Genomic DNA, 23662 nt, shown 5'->3' with positions numbered 1-23662 from the left:
ACTATTGCAATCCAATCAATCTCTATTTGTGTATACAAACGCCATCTAGGATCAACTGGATTGCAATCAAACTAACCCTAGCAGAGAGTAGGATCATTTGAATTGGATAAAAGAGATTAAAGATGGCAACCTCCATAGTTAAAGTTAAGCTTGCGGTAAATAACGAAGAAATATGTTTAATTGTTGACAAGGAAACCTATTTAAAACTTATAAATGGTAAATAAAAACATCATTATTAAAATATCCAATAAATTGAGATGAAAAAATTAAGTATTAAGAAACAATTTTGCGAGATTGTATGACAAAAATGCATCATGGCGTACGCTTTCCCGTTTTCTGCAAGTTTTTTTTTAATTTTGTGAAATTTTTATTTAAATTTTATTTTGTGGTAAACAATTTTATTCACAGAGTAATGTTATTTAAAAACTTGTATAAACGAGCACAAAAAATTCATATGAACGATTCGTATGCAGCACAATTTGACATTTGTCAAATAAACGATAATTCATAACATCGTGTGTCGTTTAGTACTAACTGCAGTTTTAATAGAGAGATAAAATGAATTATTTTAATTTAATTAATTGATCCTTGTTAGTTAACATGTACTGAGTTTCAATGATATTATACATATATGTATATGTTCAGTATATGTTAACAAGGAGAGACTACTATTAACTAGCAAATGTTTAACTAATATGTTCTCTTTTATTTGCTTTGCCAGATAGAAATTGTGTGTAAGAATATGTTCAGACATTGTTAAAAAAAATAGAAGAAAAGAAATGGTTTTGCCTCATGATGGCAATATACCTTACACAACTGCACACAATAATGAAGATGCAAGTTCTCATAATACACTTGTACAATATAATGAGCCAGGTAAGAAATTAAAATACTGCTATACCTGAATTACAATAAATTAAGTAATGCTATAAATAATACCATAGCTGCAAAGTCATAATAACTTTGTTTTTCAGGTTCATTAAAGCAAATACAATGGAAAGATTCACAGACAAAGCTACTGATTAGCTTGTACGTAGAGCATAAGAAATATTTTGACCCACCCAAGTTCACCAATAAAAAAGTAAGAAAAGAACAATTGCTGTTAATCTAAATATATACAGTATAAGTAGTTCCTAATTACTCACTTAACTATTAGATCAGTCATTACTCATGAATGAGTTTTTTTTTTTAATGCTGTTTTCAAACAAAGTTGTTTATTTTCTGTTATTTTTTATTATTAGAAATTCATGAAAATTCTTCATTTTTTAGATATGGATCATGGTTGGAGAAAAGCTGAGGAATGAGGGCATACCTGTGACAAATAATCAAGCAGAAATCAAAATGAAAAACTTAAAAAGACAATTTAATGTAAGAAAACTTCAATAAAATTTCAGGAAATGATAGAAAAGAATGAAAGTATTTTTCTGATATGCAAATAGCTCTTGGAAACTTACCCCAGTTTGAACCTCAGGTAACTTTCAGCTCATCTTCAGGTTTGTCTGTGACCAATAATTCTAGTAGGTCACCAGCTGAAACACTCAGCAGTTCTGAACCATCACCATTATCACCAGAAATTCCATCATCATCTCTATCCTCAGAATTAATAAAAGCTAGAAAGAGGAAGCAACCCAATGCAGGACAGAGAAATGACAAAGAAGATGTAACCACAATCATGGATAAAAACATATTTTGAAAATCAAAAAGCTGAAAAGCAAAACTTTGGAGAAAAATTACTTTCGTTGCTCGAGAGACTGGTACCAAAAGAAAAGTAATAAATTTGAATTGAGTTTCTTTCATCTACATTCTTTTATGCACAAATGATTTGTTAAAAAGAAACAACAATGTTACCATTTACACTCTTAATTTAAGAGAAATTTTAATAAACTAATTTATCATTTCTTTAAAGTGTAAAAAATGAAACATAATACTATTTAAATTAAAATTATTCATCATTTTAATAATAATGATTACATAACAATTTCTAATTTTTTTTTAGTTTATTAAGAGAAATTTAATAAATTTATACTTTTGTAATGGATTACAGAATTTATTAATGAATGAAAAATAAATATTGGTTTTCTCTCTTTTTTTCAAAACCATGCAGTTTTATGGTTGTGGATTAACAACAGAATAACTTGTTGTTCATTGTAAGTCAACTGCTGTTTTATTTTCTCAATTTGCTGTACTGTAAGGGTTGTGAAGATCAGGAAATTTGCACAAAGTTGGTCAGGGAAAGTCATGGAATTTAAAACAAAAACTTGAGTAGGAACAATGTATATATTGCATTTTGCTTGCTTGAAAGAGAGTACATATAAAATGCTGTTTCACAATTATTTATGATACAGTACATACATCAAGAAATGATGTACAAGTGAGACAAGAACAATTTTATCTGTACTAATTAGCTTCTAATGAATTTCCCCTGCTTATATTGAGAAACTATAATGTTCTTGAGTTATAATGTAACAGATTCAGACAAAACAAAAATTCAACACAATAATTTATTTTAATTGGTTTTGATATACATAATTTCACTAATGAATCTAGTTTAGAAAAATATGACTTGAGGAGCTGATTAATTTATCCGGTATCTGTTTGCTTGTGACATTATTTCTAACATTATCTGCTCTCTCTTTAAGTATCCCATTTCTTGGTCTTGTTCATATTATATCCTCTGCCACATTTTCTCCCACTTCTATTATTTGCACTCCATTTTCTACTCTCTCATCATCATTACTCCATACTGATTCATCATTCTGTAGAACACAAATGTTATGTAAAGTATAACATGCAGCTATAAGTTCTACCATTAAGTCCATGCGAGACATATCCAAAAACTTCAGCCTTCCAAACAGACCAACTAGATGAGCAAATGCTTTCTCAATAGTCTGTCGACATGATGGAAACTTATTGTTAAACATAATTTTAGATGATGATAAAAAACCATTGTCTCTGTAGGGGACTATTAAATGCTTTGAAAGTTGGTATGCACCATCTCACATGATATGAAAATCTGCATGTGGAAAGCCATCACCACTGCAAACTCTGTGATACACTTCAGATCTCTTAAATATTGTGCAGTCGTGAACAGAGCAAACTTCATCAATGTAACAATCAATAAAGCATCTTTTCTTATCACATACTCCCTGCAGAACTAAGGAGTGAAATCCCTTTCTATTTATATAAGCTTGGGGTTCCTGTAAAGGAGCCTTGATTACTATATGCTTCTCATCTAGACAGCCAATAACTCCAGTAATACCATATTTCATAGCAAACATCTGAGCAGTTTTTCTTGCCTTCTGAGCTGAAGGCCAATTTATAATATGGTTTTGTGTATTCAGAACATTTATAACTCTAACAATTTTCATCTTCGACAAACTCCAAATCTGTTTCCAACTCCTCTATAATATGCGTGAAAACAGAATAGTACAGAATTATCTCAATCAGTAAAATTATCACTTTGCTTACTGGTACCTGAAAGATTCTTGGTTGGCAAGAAACTACAGTGACATTAAAAGTTGCTGGTCAACTGACAGTGCATTTCTTTCTTTTCCTATTACTATTTCTTTTGATTGTAATAAAATGGGAACAAGATCCTTCAGAAAATTTTTGAAAGTAAGTCGACTTACTCGAAAGTGTTCTTTAAAAACATTTGGCCTACATTTTAATGCTATATCTGAAATATAGGAGGTTATTTTGAATACCAATTTCTTTTTTTTTTTCTTACTTTTATGTTGTGCTAAATAATTAACTGAAATTAATTCTTCTTCCACGGATTCTGAATCTAATTCTGATAATATTTCTAAAATGATTCCTAAACTTGCCACCATCTTCGATCCTACTTGTATACTTTCCACCATGACAGAAGCTATCTGTATCACGTGACAAGGACTGATCCGATTTTACAGATCGATCTATACAAAACAAAAAGTATATGCATCCCTGGCCTTGTCTAGAAGTCATCTTGAAGTGTAAAATCCATAAAAACTTATAGACTCTCACCTAAATGTCAAATTTCCAGCAAAACACTCAAATTCAAATGTTTTTGGCCACTCCTCAATCAGCCTTCATCAGGAAAAGTCAAACGAAAATAACTGTTCTATTTATAGAATGTTGCCACATTATACATGTAATTTTTAAAATTTTTTAAAATCAGTTCAAACAATAGCTGTGACACATATTAAGCAACGTATATTCCTTTAAGAGTATAAATAATACTTCCATGCATTTGGTACAGGAATATAATCCATGTTGATGAATGCTCCTCTTATGTCGGCCCTGTAGATTTCTACAGCCTCTATTGTTCTTATGTGCATTCTATAAATAGAACCATTATTTTTGTTTGACTTTTCCTGATGAAAGCTGATTAAGGAGTGGCCGAAAACGTTCAAATGTTGAATTTGGGTGTTTTGCTGGAAATTTGACATTTAGGCGAGATTCTATATATATCATTCCAGTTTATATCATTCTATATATATCATTCCATTGTGGTTTTCCATAAACACTTACAACTATTTATCACATAACACTAAATGAAAAAAAAATTAAAACTCATTAAGTCTGCCACCACTTGAGATATGACACATGACCCTTCTTTATCTCCCTACCCTCTTGACCTTTAAAATTTGACCACCTACCATATCTTCCCTATGTTATATTCTATATTACAGCTAGGAAAGTAAAAATAATAAAAATTTAACAATATGCATTTTCAATACATACTTTTAAATATCCACTGTAATCTGACATTTCTATTTTCTGCATTGTATTAGTAAGAAAAAACAATCATATAAACTGGACAAAGTGAAGAAAACAAAATTCACATCACCATATAAATTCCAGCAACAAATATTTAATAAAGGAAAAATGTTTGACCTAAACTGATAGTTCAACTGAAGATGACCTATTAAATATACAAAGATATATCAATTTAAGTCAAAAACACTTTCTTTATTAAATACTTGTTGCTGGAGTTTATAAGGTGTGAATTTTATTTTTATTATTATGATACAAATATATCAGAAATATTTACTTTTAACATTTTTTACTATTTAAACAATTTATATTTAATTTTTTAACATTTAAAAAAAATTTATTTTATTACTTTATAATTCGAAAATTCAACAAATTTTAAGATTTTGATTTGTCCTACTACGGGACCACTCATCGTATGGCTAGTAACCAGACATGAGGAACTTTAATATTACTTACAAGTCTCAACGAAACAGAGAGCGGACTGATAATACGGACAACGTTATACGGCAGAGAACAACGAATAATCACAATTGGAAGAGAGAAAACATTGTCAGGTATGCTACTAGGAATGTTTGAGGCATGTATGGGAAAGAGGAAGAATTAGACTCTGTATTCCAGAATTGAAAAATTGACATAGCTGTCACTTCAGAAACAAAGAAGATACTAAAACTTATACACTTATTTATAGTGGAGTAAATAAGAAAACTCATGCCCAAGCAGGTATAATGATTTGGATACATAAATCTCTCGAGAAAAATATCCTTCATTATACATACTGTACAGAGAGAATCATATAAACCCTATTAAAAATTAACAGAGGCAATTTAACCATTATTGGTCATATGCTCCTGAAGAAGGCTGAGAAGAAGAAAATGAATATGTTTATATAAAGTTGCAAGAAATTCTTAATAAAGTTAACAAGAACGATTACACCATAATAGCAGGAGATCTGAATGCAAGAGTGGGAAACCCTCCAGTAAATAAAAATATTGGAACCTTCAGAGAGAATACTCATAACAGAAATGGTATTAGGACATTGATTTTGCTGTTTATAATACAGTCAAACCTGTTTTTATGCGGGGGATAGGGACCGCATTAAAAAAAACGCATTAAAAAAAATCTCACGAAACTTCACGAATGGCTGTAAATAATAGTTTTCGCAACACAATTAAAAAAATAATTTTTTTATGCGGTCAACAGGGACCGCATAAAAAAAGTCTCACATAGAAAATAACTCAAAACCGTACGAAATAGAATTTATTGACAACAGATGTCAGCACTTGACTGCATCGTCTGGTCTATCGTCTGTTTTACATATTTTTGTCCAGGTGGTGTTTTGTTGACTTAAAAAGTAAATTATTTCATTTTTCGCATATTCATGCAATAATATTACTATAATAAGTGCATTTATGCTATAATAAGTTTATTTAGCTATAATAAGTCAACGTGAGACATGACGAATCGCACGAGACTAGTCGCCAACTATACCGCACAAATTAAAAATTCGCATTAAAAAAATCGCACAAATAAAAATCGCACATAAAAAGAGCGCATAAAAACAGGTTTGACTGTAATCTTAAAATAATGAATACGTTTTATAACCATAAAAATTTACATAAATATACTTGGCAACGACAGCAGTCCAAGTCAATTATTGATTATTTTATTGCTAATGTAAAAATATCAAAATTATTCCTAGATGTCAGATCATACAGAGGATTTGAAGTAGGCTCTGATCACTTCCTAATCCAAGCAAAATTAAGAATCCCACCTAGACGGCTAAAAAAGAAACTGAATGTTAGACACGAACCTGAACGAAAATTTAAAATAAAATTATTATACGATGATCGTATCAAATGGTTATATACCAGAAGAATTGAACAACATATGGAAAAAATCCCAGAAGACAAAGATATAGAAAATGAATAGAAAAATATTAAAATAATAATAAAAGCAGCAGCTGAAGAGTCTCTGGACACGGTAAAAGTCAATTCCCGTAGAAGAAAAAAATTGAAAATATGGGACAACAAAATCAAACAACTAATATTACAGAAAAACGCAGCATACAAAAAATTTTTAAGTACAAAAAAAGCTGAAGATGCAATAGAATACAAACGCTGCAGAGCAATTGCAAAAAGAGAAATAAGGAAAAGACAATGAAAATCGTGGACAAAATTTATTTCACAACTAGAATTAGATCTTTACAAAATAAGACCAAATGCCTTCAAAATATTAAAATTTATGAATCAAGAAATTAAAGAACCCATAAAGATTAATTGTGTTGTGATGTGACAAATGACCAGTTTCTTAATTATTATCAAACACTTTGGACAGATCCTACATATACTAACAAGATTTTTGAAAGCAACAATCAAAATAGGAATGAATTATCAAAGGAAGAACTGTTTGAAAGTTTAACCAAAACAAAAAATAAAAAAGCAATAGATGATGATGGTATAAATGGAGAGTTATACAAATATGCTGGTGATAAATTCCACAAGAGATGATTAACATTCTTCAATAATACATATGAACAAGCCTGTATACCACTTGAATGGAAGAAGAGTATTATACTGCCTATTCACAAAAAAGGAGATCAACGAAAATTAGATAACTACAGAGGCATTAGCCTGTTAAATACCTGTTATAAAAGCTATGCTAAAATTCTAAATGAACGATTAAAACAAGAAGGTGAAAAATTTCTTTTGGAATATCAAAACGAATTCCAAGAAGGCAGATCTTGTATAGACTCAGACTTCTCTTCATTTCTCTAGTAATAGAGAAACGAAGAGAATTTAATCTGAATACACATTTAGCTTTCATAGATTATACCAAAGCTTTTGACATGATAAAAAGACCCAAACTTTTTGACATACTACAAAACAGAAACATACCAAATATTTTACTTCAAAATATATGCAATATTAATGAAAACAATACCATACAACTTAAGTTCAACAATGTCACTTCAGAATATAGAAGAATAAATCAAGGAGTAAGACAAGGATGTCCATTGTCACCAACACTTTTTAACATCTATATAGATGACATAATACATCAATGGCAGGAAGAATATACATTAGGAATTCAGTTTCCAAACAACATAAAATTCAATACCATGCTATTTGGTGATGATCAGGTGGTTATTGCTAACTCTGAAGATAATTTACATAAAGGTTTATTTACCTTAAATAAAATTTCAAAAGAATACGGCATGAAAATTTCAACTGCTAAAACCAAAGTAATGGCATTTAGAGGCACAGTCAATACGCAGCAAAATCGTAATTGATAATACAACTTTAGAGCAAGTTAATAATTTCCTTTATCTAGGATGCAATATTTCTTATGAAAGTGAGAATGACATAAATAATAAGCTCACAAAATTTCTACAAATATTAGGAATAATAAATAATACTCTAAACCACACCTTGTACAAAAACACTCCAGACTGAAATTATATACAACTCTGGCTGTTCCGACTCTCCCGTACGATAGTGAAATCTGGGTTCTAAAGAAGAAAGATATCAAAAGATTGCAGGCAGCTGAAATGAGGTTTATGTGCCAAACTGCTGGATATACATTCCTGGATCATAGTTGAAATGAGAATATTTTGAGGAACTCCACACGAGACCATTAATTGAAAAACTCTCCACATGTAGAGAAAAATGGCTTCAACATGTATCTTGAATGTCACCGGGTAGGATACCTCGTCAGTTTTACAGTATCAACCACGAGGACGACAACAGCCTGGACATCCACAAAAACGATTCCTAGATCCCATCTAGCTGAGATCAAAACAGGTCAACATGGCCTAAATTCGTGAATGGTGTATGATGATGATATTTTATAAGCGAAGATCATAGAAAAAAAATAAGCTAATGCACAAACTTTCATTTTTAAACATATCATGGGACATGTTTTGCTATGGTATCCATTGAATGCTATTTACTGTATTAATGATTAAATACTAAATACCGTATTTACTTGCATATAAGATGAGATTTTTATTTATTTATCACAGCTTCAAAATCCTACGTAATCCTATACGCGTGAACAAAAGATTCTTTGCGTTTTTGCAAATAATTTTTGTGAATCGTGTATTCGCTTTTTTATTGGATGCTTATCCTCTTGTATTTAAAAACAAGTATTTTATCTGAGTCGTTTGAATCTTTATTGTATATTGTCAAAAATAAGGATGAATAGCAATAGGAAAAGCAAAGCTTTTGAAATGAATTCCAGATTGAAATTCCAAAATCACACAGGAGCACAATATAAGTTTTAATCCATTCCCATGTGAAAACAGGTGATTATTCAGATATCAGAATTCGGAGAAACTCATAAGTGTAATCAATGGAGAGTGGATTTTACTGTTAAGAATTGGCAAAAAAAGGTTCCAGATTGTCCAGCTTTTACAAGATTTTTCCTTGAAGTTTAAAATACTAGTAACTTTTGTGGGACAATGTGTACATTTACATTCATTTGATGTTTTACTTGTGATTAAACAAAGTAAATTAGAATTGTATTAATAAAACTAATTTTCTTTATTTTGATCTTTAAAGTCACACCTCGTCCTATATGCGAGGTCGTCTTATATTCGAGTAAATATGGTAATTATTTAGTATTTAATCATTAATAATAGTGAATTTATAGCCCAATTGTTTAAGGCAATCATTTGGTTGAGTATCTATTTCGGGCTTCGAGATGTTTAGTATGTGATAGTCATGCAAGTGTACGATAGTCCATGAGAGGCAATACACAAAAAAGTAACAATTATTTTTTTTTTCATGTGATTAGCAATATTCTTTTGGATTCCAATTTTTAATGTTATACAATATCCGAAACTGGGGCAAGGAATCGAGCGAATACAGATCTCATGACAAATAAGAAAAGACGGACTTGTAGTCTTGCGACTGATTTACACTAAATCATAAACAAAAAAATAAAAAATAAAATAAAATAGCAAGAAGTTTTAGTATGATAGAAGAGGTTAGAAGGAATACCCGGGTTCTCTGGTATTGATGCTCTTCTGGTGGGGAACCACTCAAAATCGTTTCTCGCTGATCTTTTTCGGATCTCTTCGAAGATTCTTATACAAGGGACGTTGTCTCGCTCTCTCTTTACATTAGCGGGGTCCTTTCTCTTTCTGTAGGCTACTTTCGTCTCCCTTTGTCCTCCAAGATGACAAGCAGGAGCGTAACTTTTGCACGTCTACCTTCACCAAGAGTCCGACCCGAGAATGAACCTTCTTATCGTTCTAGTAGCCTCAGGGACTTCACTTCCCATTCCCATTGTTAACGTGGTTCGTGGAAAGGGTTACCCCGCCCACAGGAAGGAATGTTAATAGAAAATTAGAAAAAGGAAGAACAAAAAAGAAAGAAAACTTAAAACTAAACTTATATCTAATATATACATTAATATGTCATATTGCCACAAGTATACTTAAAAATATAGCTGCATCATCTGCTGCTCATGTGTTGTTTTTGACTAAAGAAGAAATTTCTCATGATCACAACAAACTAGAAAACCTCAGTGAAACAGGAACTGAATATTTAAGAAAACATAAGTTGTTACATTAATAAGGATTACCATGCTTTTCATGAAATGTGCATTCATAAGAAAGCATATGCAATTTAGAACATTCTTCATAATGGTCTTTGTCTTTTATTTCCAGGACAGAATACAGATGTAGAATATATGGCCAAAATAAGCTGGGAAAAAAAGAGAAGCTCCAAACAAGCAAAAAATAAAAATTGTAATGAATCCAACAGGTCCATATGAAATAAAGAAGCAAACTGAAGTGCTAACAAGGCCAACAAGATAGAAAACAACAAGCTAAAAGATAGCATACAACAGCATTCTATTCAATGCATTCCAATTATAGATGAACTATTTCAATTTGAAGCTAGAATCAGGTGGATTCTGAAAACATTTGTGATTTGTCACATCTTTCATGTTTTACTTGATGCTGAAGAGGTTCAGTGATATGATGACAACACCTGTTAAGTGCAAATACATCAAGATTGTTCGAAGTAAGAGAAAACAGGCTGTGCATTGTTGTGGTGATAGTGTCAAAGTTTATATGAAAACATTTTTGGCCATTCATAGTTTACAATGCAACAGAGGCAAGGTGCAAGAACTTGTAAAGTTAAAGGTAAACATAGTAATACTTTCCACAGAAAAAAAAGCAATCATAACAATTGTCCAAAAACATTCAATGAGTTAGTAATTGTAACAGTACACAAGGACATTAATAAGCTTCCACAACACAAGTCACTATAGTAGGAAGAACAATCTGAACAAATAGTTCGTCTATGAAGTATGCAATATCTGCCTGCTATAAACATTACAAAACCTTTTGTATCAACAGGAACATCACTCCTGTGCTTAGTGATAAGTACTGCAGGATTTTTATGGAAGATTTAACATGCATTCATGACAACCAATAAAAATACATGCCTTACTTATGACTTACTGGCTATTAAGATACAAACAAAACAGATCTCAATATACAGAGCTTGCACAGATGACTTTAATTGTTGTAACATTTGATCTCCAGAAAGTTTTGCCAACAAATTATCTTCTAGCCCTGCATTTTATACATAAAAATTTCATATATAACTTGGAACATGCATTATTGTGACACAGACACTAGTGCATGCTTTCATTGAAATGAAATTACTGCTGGTAGAAAATGTGAAGAAATTGCCAGTTACCTTCAAAAATAGTATAAGTGAACCAGAAAAGCTAAAGCTGATTACTGTTATTGACAATTGTTGAGGCCAAAACAAAAAATGGATGTTTTTAGCATATGGATATATCTAATTATGAAGAAACAATTCCATGAGATTGTTCCATGTGTTCTCATACCATGTTACTGTTAGACTGAGTCATTCTTAGGAACAGATTTTAACACCAAATTTAAATAAAACTTGTTTGGCTTTACATTAATCTTATTCTTCAGCACTTCTCTCCTTGCTAATTTTGTTGAAATTTTATCTTTGAATGTTCCTAATACTTCAAATATGGTAAGTGTACTAAAACTTCACTGTTTAAATTTAAAAATAAAACTGCCTGTAAGTATGTGAAATATATTTGAAGGTAATTTTAAGAAAAGCATAAGTTATTTTTAAAATTACCTTCAAAATTTCTTATAATATTTTATATCTGACAAATCTTCAAAAATGCTCTTCTTATAAAAGAATGTATTATGTATATATATACACTATATTTTTATTATTATTGGAAACTAGCAGATGAGCACGGCGTTGCCCGGGCAAAAAATAACAACAAAAATTAAGATTATTAGATTATTTCGTACTTCAAATCTTTCTATTATATTATAGCCAGTTGAAAGGTCCGACGCAGGCATCGGGACATGCACATGGACTCTGGCAATTCCTAGCTTTGCCACTATGCTTTGCTGGCACTCGATATGCCAACACAGACTGCCCATTTTTTCAGTAGCAACAGCGGTGTCATTCCATGGTATAAATAATATATTCATATCAATAATAAATTTCTATTACAAATAAAAATAATAATATACTGAATTATACTGAAAAAATATAAAATAATTTATATTGTTAATTTAAATAATAGCTAGGAGTGCCCCTAGCGGCTATTTTTGGCCTAGCGTGACAAACCATCCAGTTTTTCGGTTTTATATAGCAGATTAGCAATTTATAAAAATTTGAGTATTATAGTTCACCTTACTAATCATATCATTTGAGTTTTAAAGATAAACATTAAAATACATAAAATGAAATGACAGAAAAAAATCTAATTTATTATAAATTGATAAAAGAAATATTTACATTTACTTTTAACATAAATTTAAAAGAAGGTACAATGAAATCTATGACAGACACAAGATTGAGAAAATTATTCATTGTAAAGTAGTAGTCACACAAGAGAAGTTTTGTAAAATTAATTTTAAATGAGACATCCTTTAAACATAGCCAGTATAAGACCCATATATTGTCTTCAATTAGTGGAACAAAATAATGTATTGAAAAATTACTTTTAAAAACATCATCATACAGAAGACTAAATATTTGAAGGATTTTGAAGAAAAACATGCTAAACAACAGAAACCTCTTATTGATAAATACTTTTTAATGTTTTCACTTTAAATTCACAATTTCTAAATCTGAAAACTTGGTTTTCTGACACACAGAAGTAAAGAACATTTCCTGCTCAATATTTTAAGATTCAATTTCCATAATAATACTGCCAAAAAAAAAAAAATCAAAAAATGACTAAATTTGATTGAGAAATTGTTTTCAATTGTAGTAAAGCCTAATTCTAATCACTGTAAAAAAATGTTCAACAATTCCATATAACAAAAAACTTTCAGATTCCTTGACTTTATTTTAGCAAGAAATTTTCCAATTTAATAGCAGATATTTTTAACTAAATAATAATAATTATATATATATATAGACCAAAAACATTTTATATTGAAAATGCTCAATGATTTCAATTTAGCGGTATTTTGTGATTTAATATATTATGATGCTAAGTTTTTTTTAAATATCCAGACAAATATAATAAAAAGTTTGGAGCAAAAATTAGTCCAATATAGAATTTTGTTAAAAAGAAAACTGGTGGCTTGATTGACTAAGACTTCATAGAATAAGATGAAAAGCAAAACAGGAAGGAGTAAAAATAATCTATCAGAAAAAGAACATCTCCTTTTAAAATTATTAATTACAGATTTGACGTTACTGTGGTAAGCAACCTGTCAAGATTGCATGAATTATTAAAAATATACAGTCAGAACTCTTTCAACAAATATCTATGAACAGAATTATCACATATTTCGATTTTTATATTTTATGCTAAATATCTTTTTCTTATTTTTTTTCATTAATAATGATAAATACAAAGAAATAAGATAATATATAAGAAGTAAAGAATTCAAATACTTTTCTACCTTCATAAAAAAGCAAATGTCAAATTTCATTTAAGAATGCAATAAATTTTTTCAAACATTTCCCATTAAAAATTCATTTTCAAATTCTAAAATTCTTCACACAGATAACTACAGGATTTTCATTTGTGTAATATTTTAGAAATTAGAATTTCTGATTTAAAAAAATGAACAACAGAAATAATTATTACTTTAATAAGAAAATGAAATAATGAGACAATTAATTGGCCTGCTGTATGTCAGGTAGTATGTAAAGCCATTTATTCTATTAAGCAAAAGATGCTGCAACTATCATTAAATGATTGTTGCAGCAGATAACTCCATTTAGAGAAAACTAGATTTTCTGTCATACGAAAGCATTAAAATGACATTAAATTTTGTTATAAAAAGCATGTTTTCTTATAACTTCTTTTTCAAAACTTTCAAGTTATTCTTTTATCTTAGATAAGTGCAAAAAAGTTTAAAAACATTGAAGTTCAATAAAACAATTTTAACTTTATGATTTGAGCCTTAGTACCTGTTATGAAATATCAGGCTTTTCTGCTCTTATCCTCAAAATAAGCAGTTGGAAATAACAAGAGAACATTTGACAAAAACTTAAAACATTACAGACCTGTTAAATTTATTAAAAAATTTGCTAAAAAATCATATTTGAATTGAATTGTAGGAAATTCAAAACTTTGAGATGTAAAAACCGATATAAAAATGGATGAAAACATTTGCTTTCCAACGTGAACGATTCTTTTGCTGGATTATTGGTTTAGTGACATAGTAGAACCTTTATTATGGATATAATTTTTCTTTCTACAGTTTAAATTATAAATAAATAAATATAAATATATATATAACAAAACTACAAATATTTCAAATTCAAAACAGCATAAATTTTAATTAATCAGAGCTGTTTGAAGATTTGGACTTTATGTACAAGTTATAAAAAGATTCAAATCAAATAGGAAACAGACACAAATATGAAAGTCTATAGTTTTTACTTCATTAGCAATGTTTTCAAACAAACCTTAATCATCATCAGCTAGTTTTAGAATCAGCTGATTCTATATTTAAGTCTGCTTCTTACGATTTAATGATTATAGATTCAATTCTTTCCTGTTTTAAATGATTCATCACAAATGTATATATAGCATAATAATCAAAATCAACAATTAGATTTTCATATTAATTCAGAAATTGTCAATTGAAAAATTTTTGTATATATCAAAAGTACAGCAAATTAAAAATAACATTTGTTTTGATTTGGTCTGACATTTCTTCCTGCACATACTGACTTGTTTTCTAAATTTTTATCAGAATTAAGCATTTTGAATTTATCATCAGAATTATCACAAAAACAAAAAACAAAATAGAAGCTGAGAATTTTGATTGTTTAATAAATTGATTAATCTTATCAATTTCTTAAATTAAAAATTGAATATTACAATGCATAGCCTATTCAAAATTCTTTTAAATACAATCATGATTACAGAGTACTTATTGTAACATAACATTTCAATAATTTATAAAATGAATATGTACAATTTACACATAAATGTTAATTAAATTATTTTTAAATTATAAATTTGTTTTATTTTAAGGTAATAGTTTAATATTATTTCATTACTTTAAGTTTCAATTATTGAGAAATATCAAATAAATTTGTTTTCTAAAATTTACTAAATAACTGAATTTCATTATTAATTACAAATTGCCACATCACATTACTTTGTACATGTGGCAAATAAATCTCAAAATTTTAAATTCATTCAAAAGGTTGTCTTAAGAATTTATCATCATCATAATAAAAAATGTGTGTATGGTTAAATACTTATTATTTACATATTTTTAAATTAAATTTGCCTAACAACATTATTATTTATTATTATTATTAATGTAAATGTCAGTTATAGAGTTGTGTAATGATAAAATTTTAAAAATACTTATGACATAATATAAAGTTTTGTATTATACCTTTTACCTTGCTAAAAATTTATCATTTTATAACTTTACAGTAAGTTGTAATGATTATAACTAAAATATTTAATTTATTCATTTTCAAGATTCTATAAAAATATATAACCTACTTTTATGAACGCATCTTCTATTTTTCAATAATATTTAGTATTAAAAACAATTACAAATAATTTGCATTGCAAATTGATAAAATATCAGTTATAAAATTAAAGCCACACTGAAATTTGACACAGAGAAAACAGTGAAAAATTTCTTTAAATATGATGTACTTTATAATTTTTAGCAGTGTTTTGTGAACAAAAGCTTTAAAATTTATATTATGGAATTATTTAAAAGGAAAAAATTATATAATTTTTAAAAGATCTTTCATAATTAATATTTTTAATAACTTAATATCTTAAGTGAAAGATAAAATTTGAAATTAAATGTAAACTCGAGATATATGCTCATTAAGGACACCAAAACAATTCGTTAATCTAGAAAAACGTACGTCAACTTTACATTTAAAAACAGCAGCGAGTAACACTCATTTTGAAGTTTGAAATTAAGCCTTTCTTCCCTTTTAACTTATAATTGTCTACACTTAAAACATAAATTTCATTTTGAAAGAATAAAAACTCTTGCTCTTAAAATTAATAAATTAAAAAGAGTTTTTATCTTTTATAAATATTGCAAATTACAAAAGTTTAACGTATTATACGCAAAATATATATGCACAAAATATGCGCAAAAATAAATGCACATGACGGTAAATTTTGAAATCTTTCATCGTTTCGCACGCGAACGACGAGCGACAATAAAACCCAAATAATTACGTAACAGTTTTAAGTATAAAAACTGTTATAATTATTCGAGTTTCTCGTCTGCCATTCCGTTCATTTCTAGAGAAGAAAACGTGGAAACAGTCTTTAAACAAGCAAGATATCTTTACAAAACTTTCTTCTTACGTAACAAAATGAAACAGTAGTAATATACTCACGCCAAATTTACCGACCGAGGTAAAATTTCGTAAAAATTTCAAATACGTGCCGACTCGTCGACCAAATTTTAATCGGTTTACGAGTCGGCGCACACGAAATTTTACAAAACGGGAACCACAAGTCGTAGATATACTTAATACGGAAATCGCAACGCGACATTACGTCTGTGCATTATAAAAACTAGTAAACGCCACGTAGAAACGACCGAACGAATAATTCCAAGAGACTAACAACTTTGCAACTGCAAAAAAAGCATTTGAAGTTTACGAGTAAAATACAAAAGCAATTTTTAATGGCACCTCTAGCATCTACGACTGTCAAAGAACATTCTGGAAATAATTAAGACAGAATTAAGGAAAACACGCACGGACTTCGCCGACCGACATTCGGTCCGTACGGCGGCGGAAAAAATTAATCAGGCCTCCGCCGGGACCTTAACGCGAGTCCCGGCGTAAATAAAAAAAACATCACCTCGGTCCGAAATAACTTTTTTAAAAAACGACGACTATTAAGCAAAAAAAACAGACCAACGTAATCTTTTATAGAAAGAGGACATAAATTTCTACATGCAAAACAGCTATTTCAAGTGTCAACAAATCAATTAGGTCATTGACTAAAGTTCATTTTGCAATAAACAAATCTGACACAATCTAATTGTGGATTAAAAATTTATACAAATAAATTGAATAATTTATATTATTGACAGAATGATTGGGTTTTTTAATTGGTGGCATTTTAAATGTCAAATACCAGTCATTGGATGTTTCTTTGGTATATTATATTATATGACGTCATATTTACTTACCTTCTTTATAGCTGTATCGTCTGTTTGTCAAATTTGATTCCGTAGATTGTGGTATCATGGCCATCACTGTTAAGCCTAACGTTTATAAAGGAGTTACCGAAGTATATTTACAGGACTTTTTGTTTCGAGGTAATATATACACTGTACACGATTAAAGTTTAAAGATCATTATATAAATGCAAGACGGAGAAAACATAAAATAAAGTTTCTTTGCGAACTGATTGCAAAATTAGAAATGTCGAAACGACGAAAAAGGACCCGGATGATGACCTCAACAACCAGCTGCACACTCTCGACATCACAACGCCATCGAGCGAGTGACATTTTCCTTTTTTTCTACGCCCGAGATAAATGACCAACGTTTTTAGTTATTTAAAGTCCATTTTTTTATACGTGAATTTTTAAAATGTTGTTTTGGGTCGGCGTTCGTAGCCGATTTAAAAAGAGAAGGTGTGAAAATGATGCTAATTCGGGACGAAAGGGGGAGTACGTTTCCAAGTAATTAAAATACGAGAAACTATTTAGTTAAATATTTTTAATAATTTTACTATGCGGAGCGAAATCAATCACTCGTAAACATTCTGATAAATATCTCTTATTCGGTCGTGTAAAAAAATAAATAACTCTTAATTAAGATGGCATCGGGAAAAATTAATAGGAACCTCTACATATAAGTTCATATTTAAAAGATGCAAGAAAATAACTTTTTCTTATATTTCCACCACAGTAAGATCGTATGTTGTGGAAAGAATCGAGCGCTTAGTAAAATTGACGATCGAAATCGAATTTCCGTTCATCGTCGCATTGGTGTTTCTATCAGATGTAATATTAACAAACCATCGTTGATGTACACCGAGTTAATTACAATTTCGCTCATTACTGGACGCCATATTGGCAATAAAGTCGAGAATCTGAATATGAAATGGAAAAGAATCCGCGCTGCTCGTCATAGTTATACATGTCGAGATTATACAGTATTTGAATTCAGATTTTCCAGCCGTCGACTCGCTTTACGTCACCATTTAACCCAGTGGTCCCCAACCCTATGCTCGCGGGCATCATAGCGCCCGCCGTTCGTTTTACGTGTGCCCGCCGCTGTGCGACCACGATAAAAATAAAGATATTTCGTTTTCAATAAAATGCTATGTAAAAGTTTTTTCATTTTTAATGATTAACCACTCAAAAGTAGAAATGGCGTCCAACACAGATAAAAGCACAAAGCGAAATGCGACCGATCTCTTTTTCCCCTCCGCCAAATCTTCACCAACCAAATTTCCCATACCTGAAATGAAATTAACTGGTCCGTTCTGAATATCATAAAATCAAAGTACAGATCACGACTTACAGATGAACACCTTGACGATTGCTTACGAGCAGGAATATCATCGTACTCTCCTAATTACGAAGCAATGGCCAATGAAATGCAATGCCAAAAATCACATTTACTTTCAGATTTATATTTTTTATAAAGAATTTTTATACTCTGTAGATTTTGTATGCATTGTTTAGTAATTACTTGTTTTGTAAAAATTATTGTTAATAGTCTTGTGTATGTTTTATTACATTTTTGGAATTAAATGTTTTCTGTACATTATGTGTGTGTATTATTAACTATGTCCAAGTATAAATTCACCTTGAAAAATAAATGGTGCCCGCCGTCCGCCCGGTATCCTAGAATGTGCTCTTAGGTACAAAAAGGTTGGGAACCCCTGATTTAGCCCAACCAGGTGTCGTGCAGTACACAACGACTTCGACCCAGGGGCGGATGGACATAAGGACTAATAGGGCTTAAGCCCTGGGCCCACAAAAAATGGTTTATTATCGTAAATTTTTAATACTTTCTCATTAACAATGAGAGCATATCGTATAGTAAAAAATAGTTAATATTAATAATATAATAATAATGATAATTTATAGTATTCTTTGTATTAACAAAAAAGGAGCCCCGTTGGACTTCGATAAGCTCTAGGCCCCGAAAAACCTAGATCCGCCCCTGCTTCGACCACACAATACTTTCAACACATTCGTGTTTCTATCCACATAACTAAAGATAGGCGCTTAATTCTGACTGGAAATACTTTCATTATAATCACACACCTTGTACAGAGCGCGGTCCATAAATTTTAGTACAGGAATTTTAAAAAATCAGAAATACGAGAAGAAGATAATGCCTTATTTTTTTATTTCAAACTACGATCCATTGGTATGTAGGCTTTAGTGCAATAGTACAATTTTCGGACATCTGCAGAAAATCTCCGTTTTCTGATTGTCTTTTAATTCGTCGGTCATAGACTTTTTTGGTAGTAGAAACATCTGCAAATTGGTGCTCCAATTTCAATTCGGGAAATAGAAAATAGTCAAAGGGGACATATCCGGTAAAAGATGAGGATTCTTTTTTGTGTCAAACTAAATGGATTGATGGAATATAGCAACACCACTCTTGGGTGATCTTCCACAGAAAGATGCCTCCCGGGAGGACTTTTTATGAGAGACTGGTCTCTATTTAAGTTTTAGCACCTAAATAGGGGCTAGTTTCCTATAAAAGTCCTCTCGGAAGCGCTCTCCTCGAAAGATCGCCAGTGTTTTGCGTTGCCTTCTACCATCGATTCAATAATCTTCCGTAATGATTAGTTAAAAGAAATTTTCCTCTGAATCACAATGATATCCTGACAAAACGTGATTCGATTTTCTCTTTACTCAGCTGTCAAAGCATATGGGACAAAACGAGCACACATTTCCCCAAATCTTCACTCAAAATGCGAAGAACAAAGGTTTTAGCCATGTTTAAAGATTCGGCTATCACCCATGGTGCTATTCGTGGATCGTTCTTCATCAACTCACCGAAAGTGGCAACGTTTTCTTTTGTTTGGGTCGATGTGATATGGCCGCATCCCTCGTCATCTGCCGATTTCCTTACGTCACAAAACTGAGAATAAAACCTAAAGACGTTAGGGTACTTCAGAACTTAATTGCCATGTTTCTTGTACTACAGGTTGAGTCACAAATCTCCATACAAATGGTGAAAGCAGTAACTAATTTCTTTTTCGTTTTCAGGAAGGTGAACCAACTGAAAAGAAATGCCACTAACAAAGGAAGAACGGATTGACATTATTCTGTTGGCATCATATAATACAGTGGCGTGCCGTCATTGGAAGCGGTGGAAGCGCCGCTTTCCTTGTATTTTCTAAAATATAAATTCATATTGGGCGATTATTTTCATATTTGAACGTACAGTACTTTGAATTAATTAAAATTATTATTTTATTATAACCACATTTTGTATCTTATTACAAATTTCTATACTGCATGTGAAAAAAACGATAAGATTGCTATTGTATATTCGAATATCAGTGGCGAAATGGAAGCGCCGTATTGTCGAAACCGGGTCAGCTTCCAAGCAGCCAGATTATAGGCATTTGCGCATGCGCTTTACGGAGCAGCAACCTCCCCTGGTTTAGCTGGTGGAAGCTACACACGTATAGCCCTGGTCACACCATGCGATTTCCAGCCGCGCAGGCGACCGCGACTACAACACGCACGAGCGCGCACGTCTTCTCGTGGTCACACATTTTCGCTGGCGTGCAACTCGGAAACACGTGACCCTATAATAAAGCAATAAAATTACAGTAGCTTGTTTTTGACTTCTTTCGTGAGTTTACCGACATTTTACGTTTCACTTTAGATTATTTACGGAATTTTAGCCATTTTTTTTTATTAAAATGGCAAGTAGTTCCTTTTCTGGAATGAATAAAAGATAAAAGGCGATAATTTTGTTAGAGCTGGCGAGAATATACGAAGAGAAAAATAAGAGAAAACGTTCATGCCTGGTAAAAACTTGGCGAAATGAAAATCAAGGGGCTAAACAATCGTGCTTTCACCAGCTGATGAATGAATTAAGACTTTCGGATGCCGAAGGTTATAGAGCTAGTGGAAGAAACGGCGAAACTAGATCGAGGCGCCTCTAGCGGCGACGGCGGGTAACAGAATCGGAGCTACAAAGGCGGCACCAGTGTTGTTCCACCTAGTACTTTTGTACTAATCTAGTACCTTTTTACTTGTTCTAGTACCAATGAATGGTATCATTTTCAGACGGCCGGATGGCCGAGCGGTAAAGGTGGCAGCTTACCGCTCTGGGGGACCCGGGATCGAATCCGAACGGGTCGAATAATCCCCAGGAATTTTTCGGGGGGTAATCCGTTCGGATATGTCGGGCCCCGTCCCTCACCACCCGGTCGCCCCATTGCGGGCCTGGCCGAACCCATAATGGGCCGTCTATAAGAGGCCCTCTTAGTGCCCACAGGGCGGAAAGAGTAAAAAAAAAAGTACCATTCACGAAATACTAATGCCTTTCCTTTCAATTTAATAACTTTCAAAACATTAATTTTTATTCCATATTTCTATATTTTTTACTTTACTTTGGCAGTAAATAGATGTTTTTATCGCTTCCTCATTCGAGTGCAGGGCCGGATTTTAGGCGATTGGAGCGATTGGTGCCAATCGGGCCCCGCATCACGTCAAAATTTATATATTTAAAAATAGTACATGTTACAAAAATAAATATCTAGGTATATTATTATTAAAAATAAAACAACATATTTCAATATGTAAATTAACAGTTAATTAATTTTGTTATTTAAAGTTTGAGGGGCCCCGCAAAAAAATTCAATCGGGCCTCGCACCTATTGGATCCGGCGCTGTTCGAGTGCAGCAGTAGAACGTATTTTTTACAATTAAATTTAATAAAAACTACAAAATCGAGTTCTTACCGATTTCCGCGAAGCGCTGTTATTAGCAAAGAAGCTGCTAAAAGCAAAACGATAAAACGTTACACTCGGAAGCCGTCATCCGCTTCGACCGTACAAAAACATTCTCGCGAGGAAGGTTCCGACCACCACGATCTTACCAGTGATTTTCCAATGCGATAATTTTAAAGTTTAGTACTTCGTGCTCGTCGCTTTTGTTTCGACATTTTGTTCGTTCGATCGGCGTCGAGGAATAATAGCATTCTCGCAATATACGAATTTATCTCGTATGAATTTTGTGCGTTACGCGTAACACTATATATATTTTAACAAATAGAAAATACATAAATTTATTATTTATAAAATATTTATAAGTATATATTTAAAAATAATATATACGTACAGTACATCCGGCAGTTTACGGTCAAAGTAATGCCTGCATTAGTCGATACAGTTACTTGTCGACTTACGACGGATGTTCACGGATGTCGAGAAGTGACTGTACTTAACAACAAAACGGTTAGCCATCTTACACAAGCACACGCGAAGGGTAACTAACTGCGGAACGAAACTAAAGATGACGCAATCAATCGCAAGTTATATATGTATATGATATATATTTGACGAAAACTATAAAAAATTGATATATTTTAAAAATTTTTTTATGAATTTTTTTCGTCGTAAGGGCGAATGGTCGTAACTCGAGAAGTGACTGTAGATCATTTTGACTTAATGTATTGATTCCAGTGGCGCAGAGTAGTGGGGGCGGCAGGGGCGGCCCGTCCCGGGCGGCACTTTTAGGGGGCGGCAAAATTTCACAATAAAATAATAATATCTTGTAAAAATTTAAACCATTTCGTTTCATATTTTTGTCGCACCTACGATTCGGACCGATCGAAACGAGCACGAAATTTTTCATTACTTATACCTAAATAAGGGGGTGGCGAAATTTTCCTCCGCTCCGGGCGGCCGACACCCACGCTACGCCACCGATTGATTCTGTCAAGATACGTTGACAAATATACAACATAAAGTACGACGTGGCACAAAGACGTTTTCTGATTGGATGCGCGTTTGCAATCGTCGCGAGTAGAACAAACTTTTTTTTTCTAGTTGCGGTTGCAGTCGCCCGCGCGGCTGGAAATCGCATAGTGTGACCGAGGCGTTACTGTCCACGGGTTAGAAAGAGTAAAACAAAACACTCGGACGGCCGAAGCTGGCGTCCCATCTAGCACCGTAAATACTCGATGGGGGCCGAAAATCCGAAGACCGAACGGGCGTAGGAAACGCGACAACGCGACAGAAACATTCTTGCAAAACCGTAACGCAACTGAAAATTATTTTGGTGAAAAATGGTTGTTTTCTGTCCCGTCACGAAAGGCAACGAACGAGTGCGTAGGATTTTCCGAACACGCTCCATTACTAGGAGTGGCAGACCGTTCCAGGTTCATATTAGACGGTTCCCAAGACTCGCAGGCCG

General features: G+C 31.8%; 1 protein-coding gene across 2 annotated transcripts in view; it reads right to left on the bottom strand.

The window, feature by feature from the left end:
- Window positions 1-17757, bottom strand: part of LOC136974198 (eukaryotic translation initiation factor 4E transporter-like) — a 114237-nt gene extending 96480 nt beyond the window's left edge. Inside the window, exon 1 of one of the 2 annotated variants that reach the window (XM_067269013.1) lies at window positions 17441-17757. In XM_067269013.1, coding sequence (XP_067125114.1) covers window positions 17441-17504 — 64 coding nt within the window. In that variant the 5' untranslated portion in view covers window positions 17505-17757. The remainder of the gene's footprint in view (window positions 1-17440) is intronic. The other variant, XM_067269012.1, reaches the window with a different exon arrangement.
- Between the last annotated feature and the right edge of the window lie 5905 nt (window positions 17758-23662).

Source organism: Centruroides vittatus, unplaced genomic scaffold (assembly GCF_030686945.1).
Source record: "Centruroides vittatus isolate TY-2023 unplaced genomic scaffold, ASM3068694v2 contig_345, whole genome shotgun sequence".
Lineage (NCBI taxonomy): Eukaryota > Metazoa > Arthropoda > Arachnida > Scorpiones > Buthidae > Centruroides > Centruroides vittatus.
Note: the sequence above shows the minus strand (reverse complement) of the source record. Positions and strands in the feature narration are given on the sequence as shown.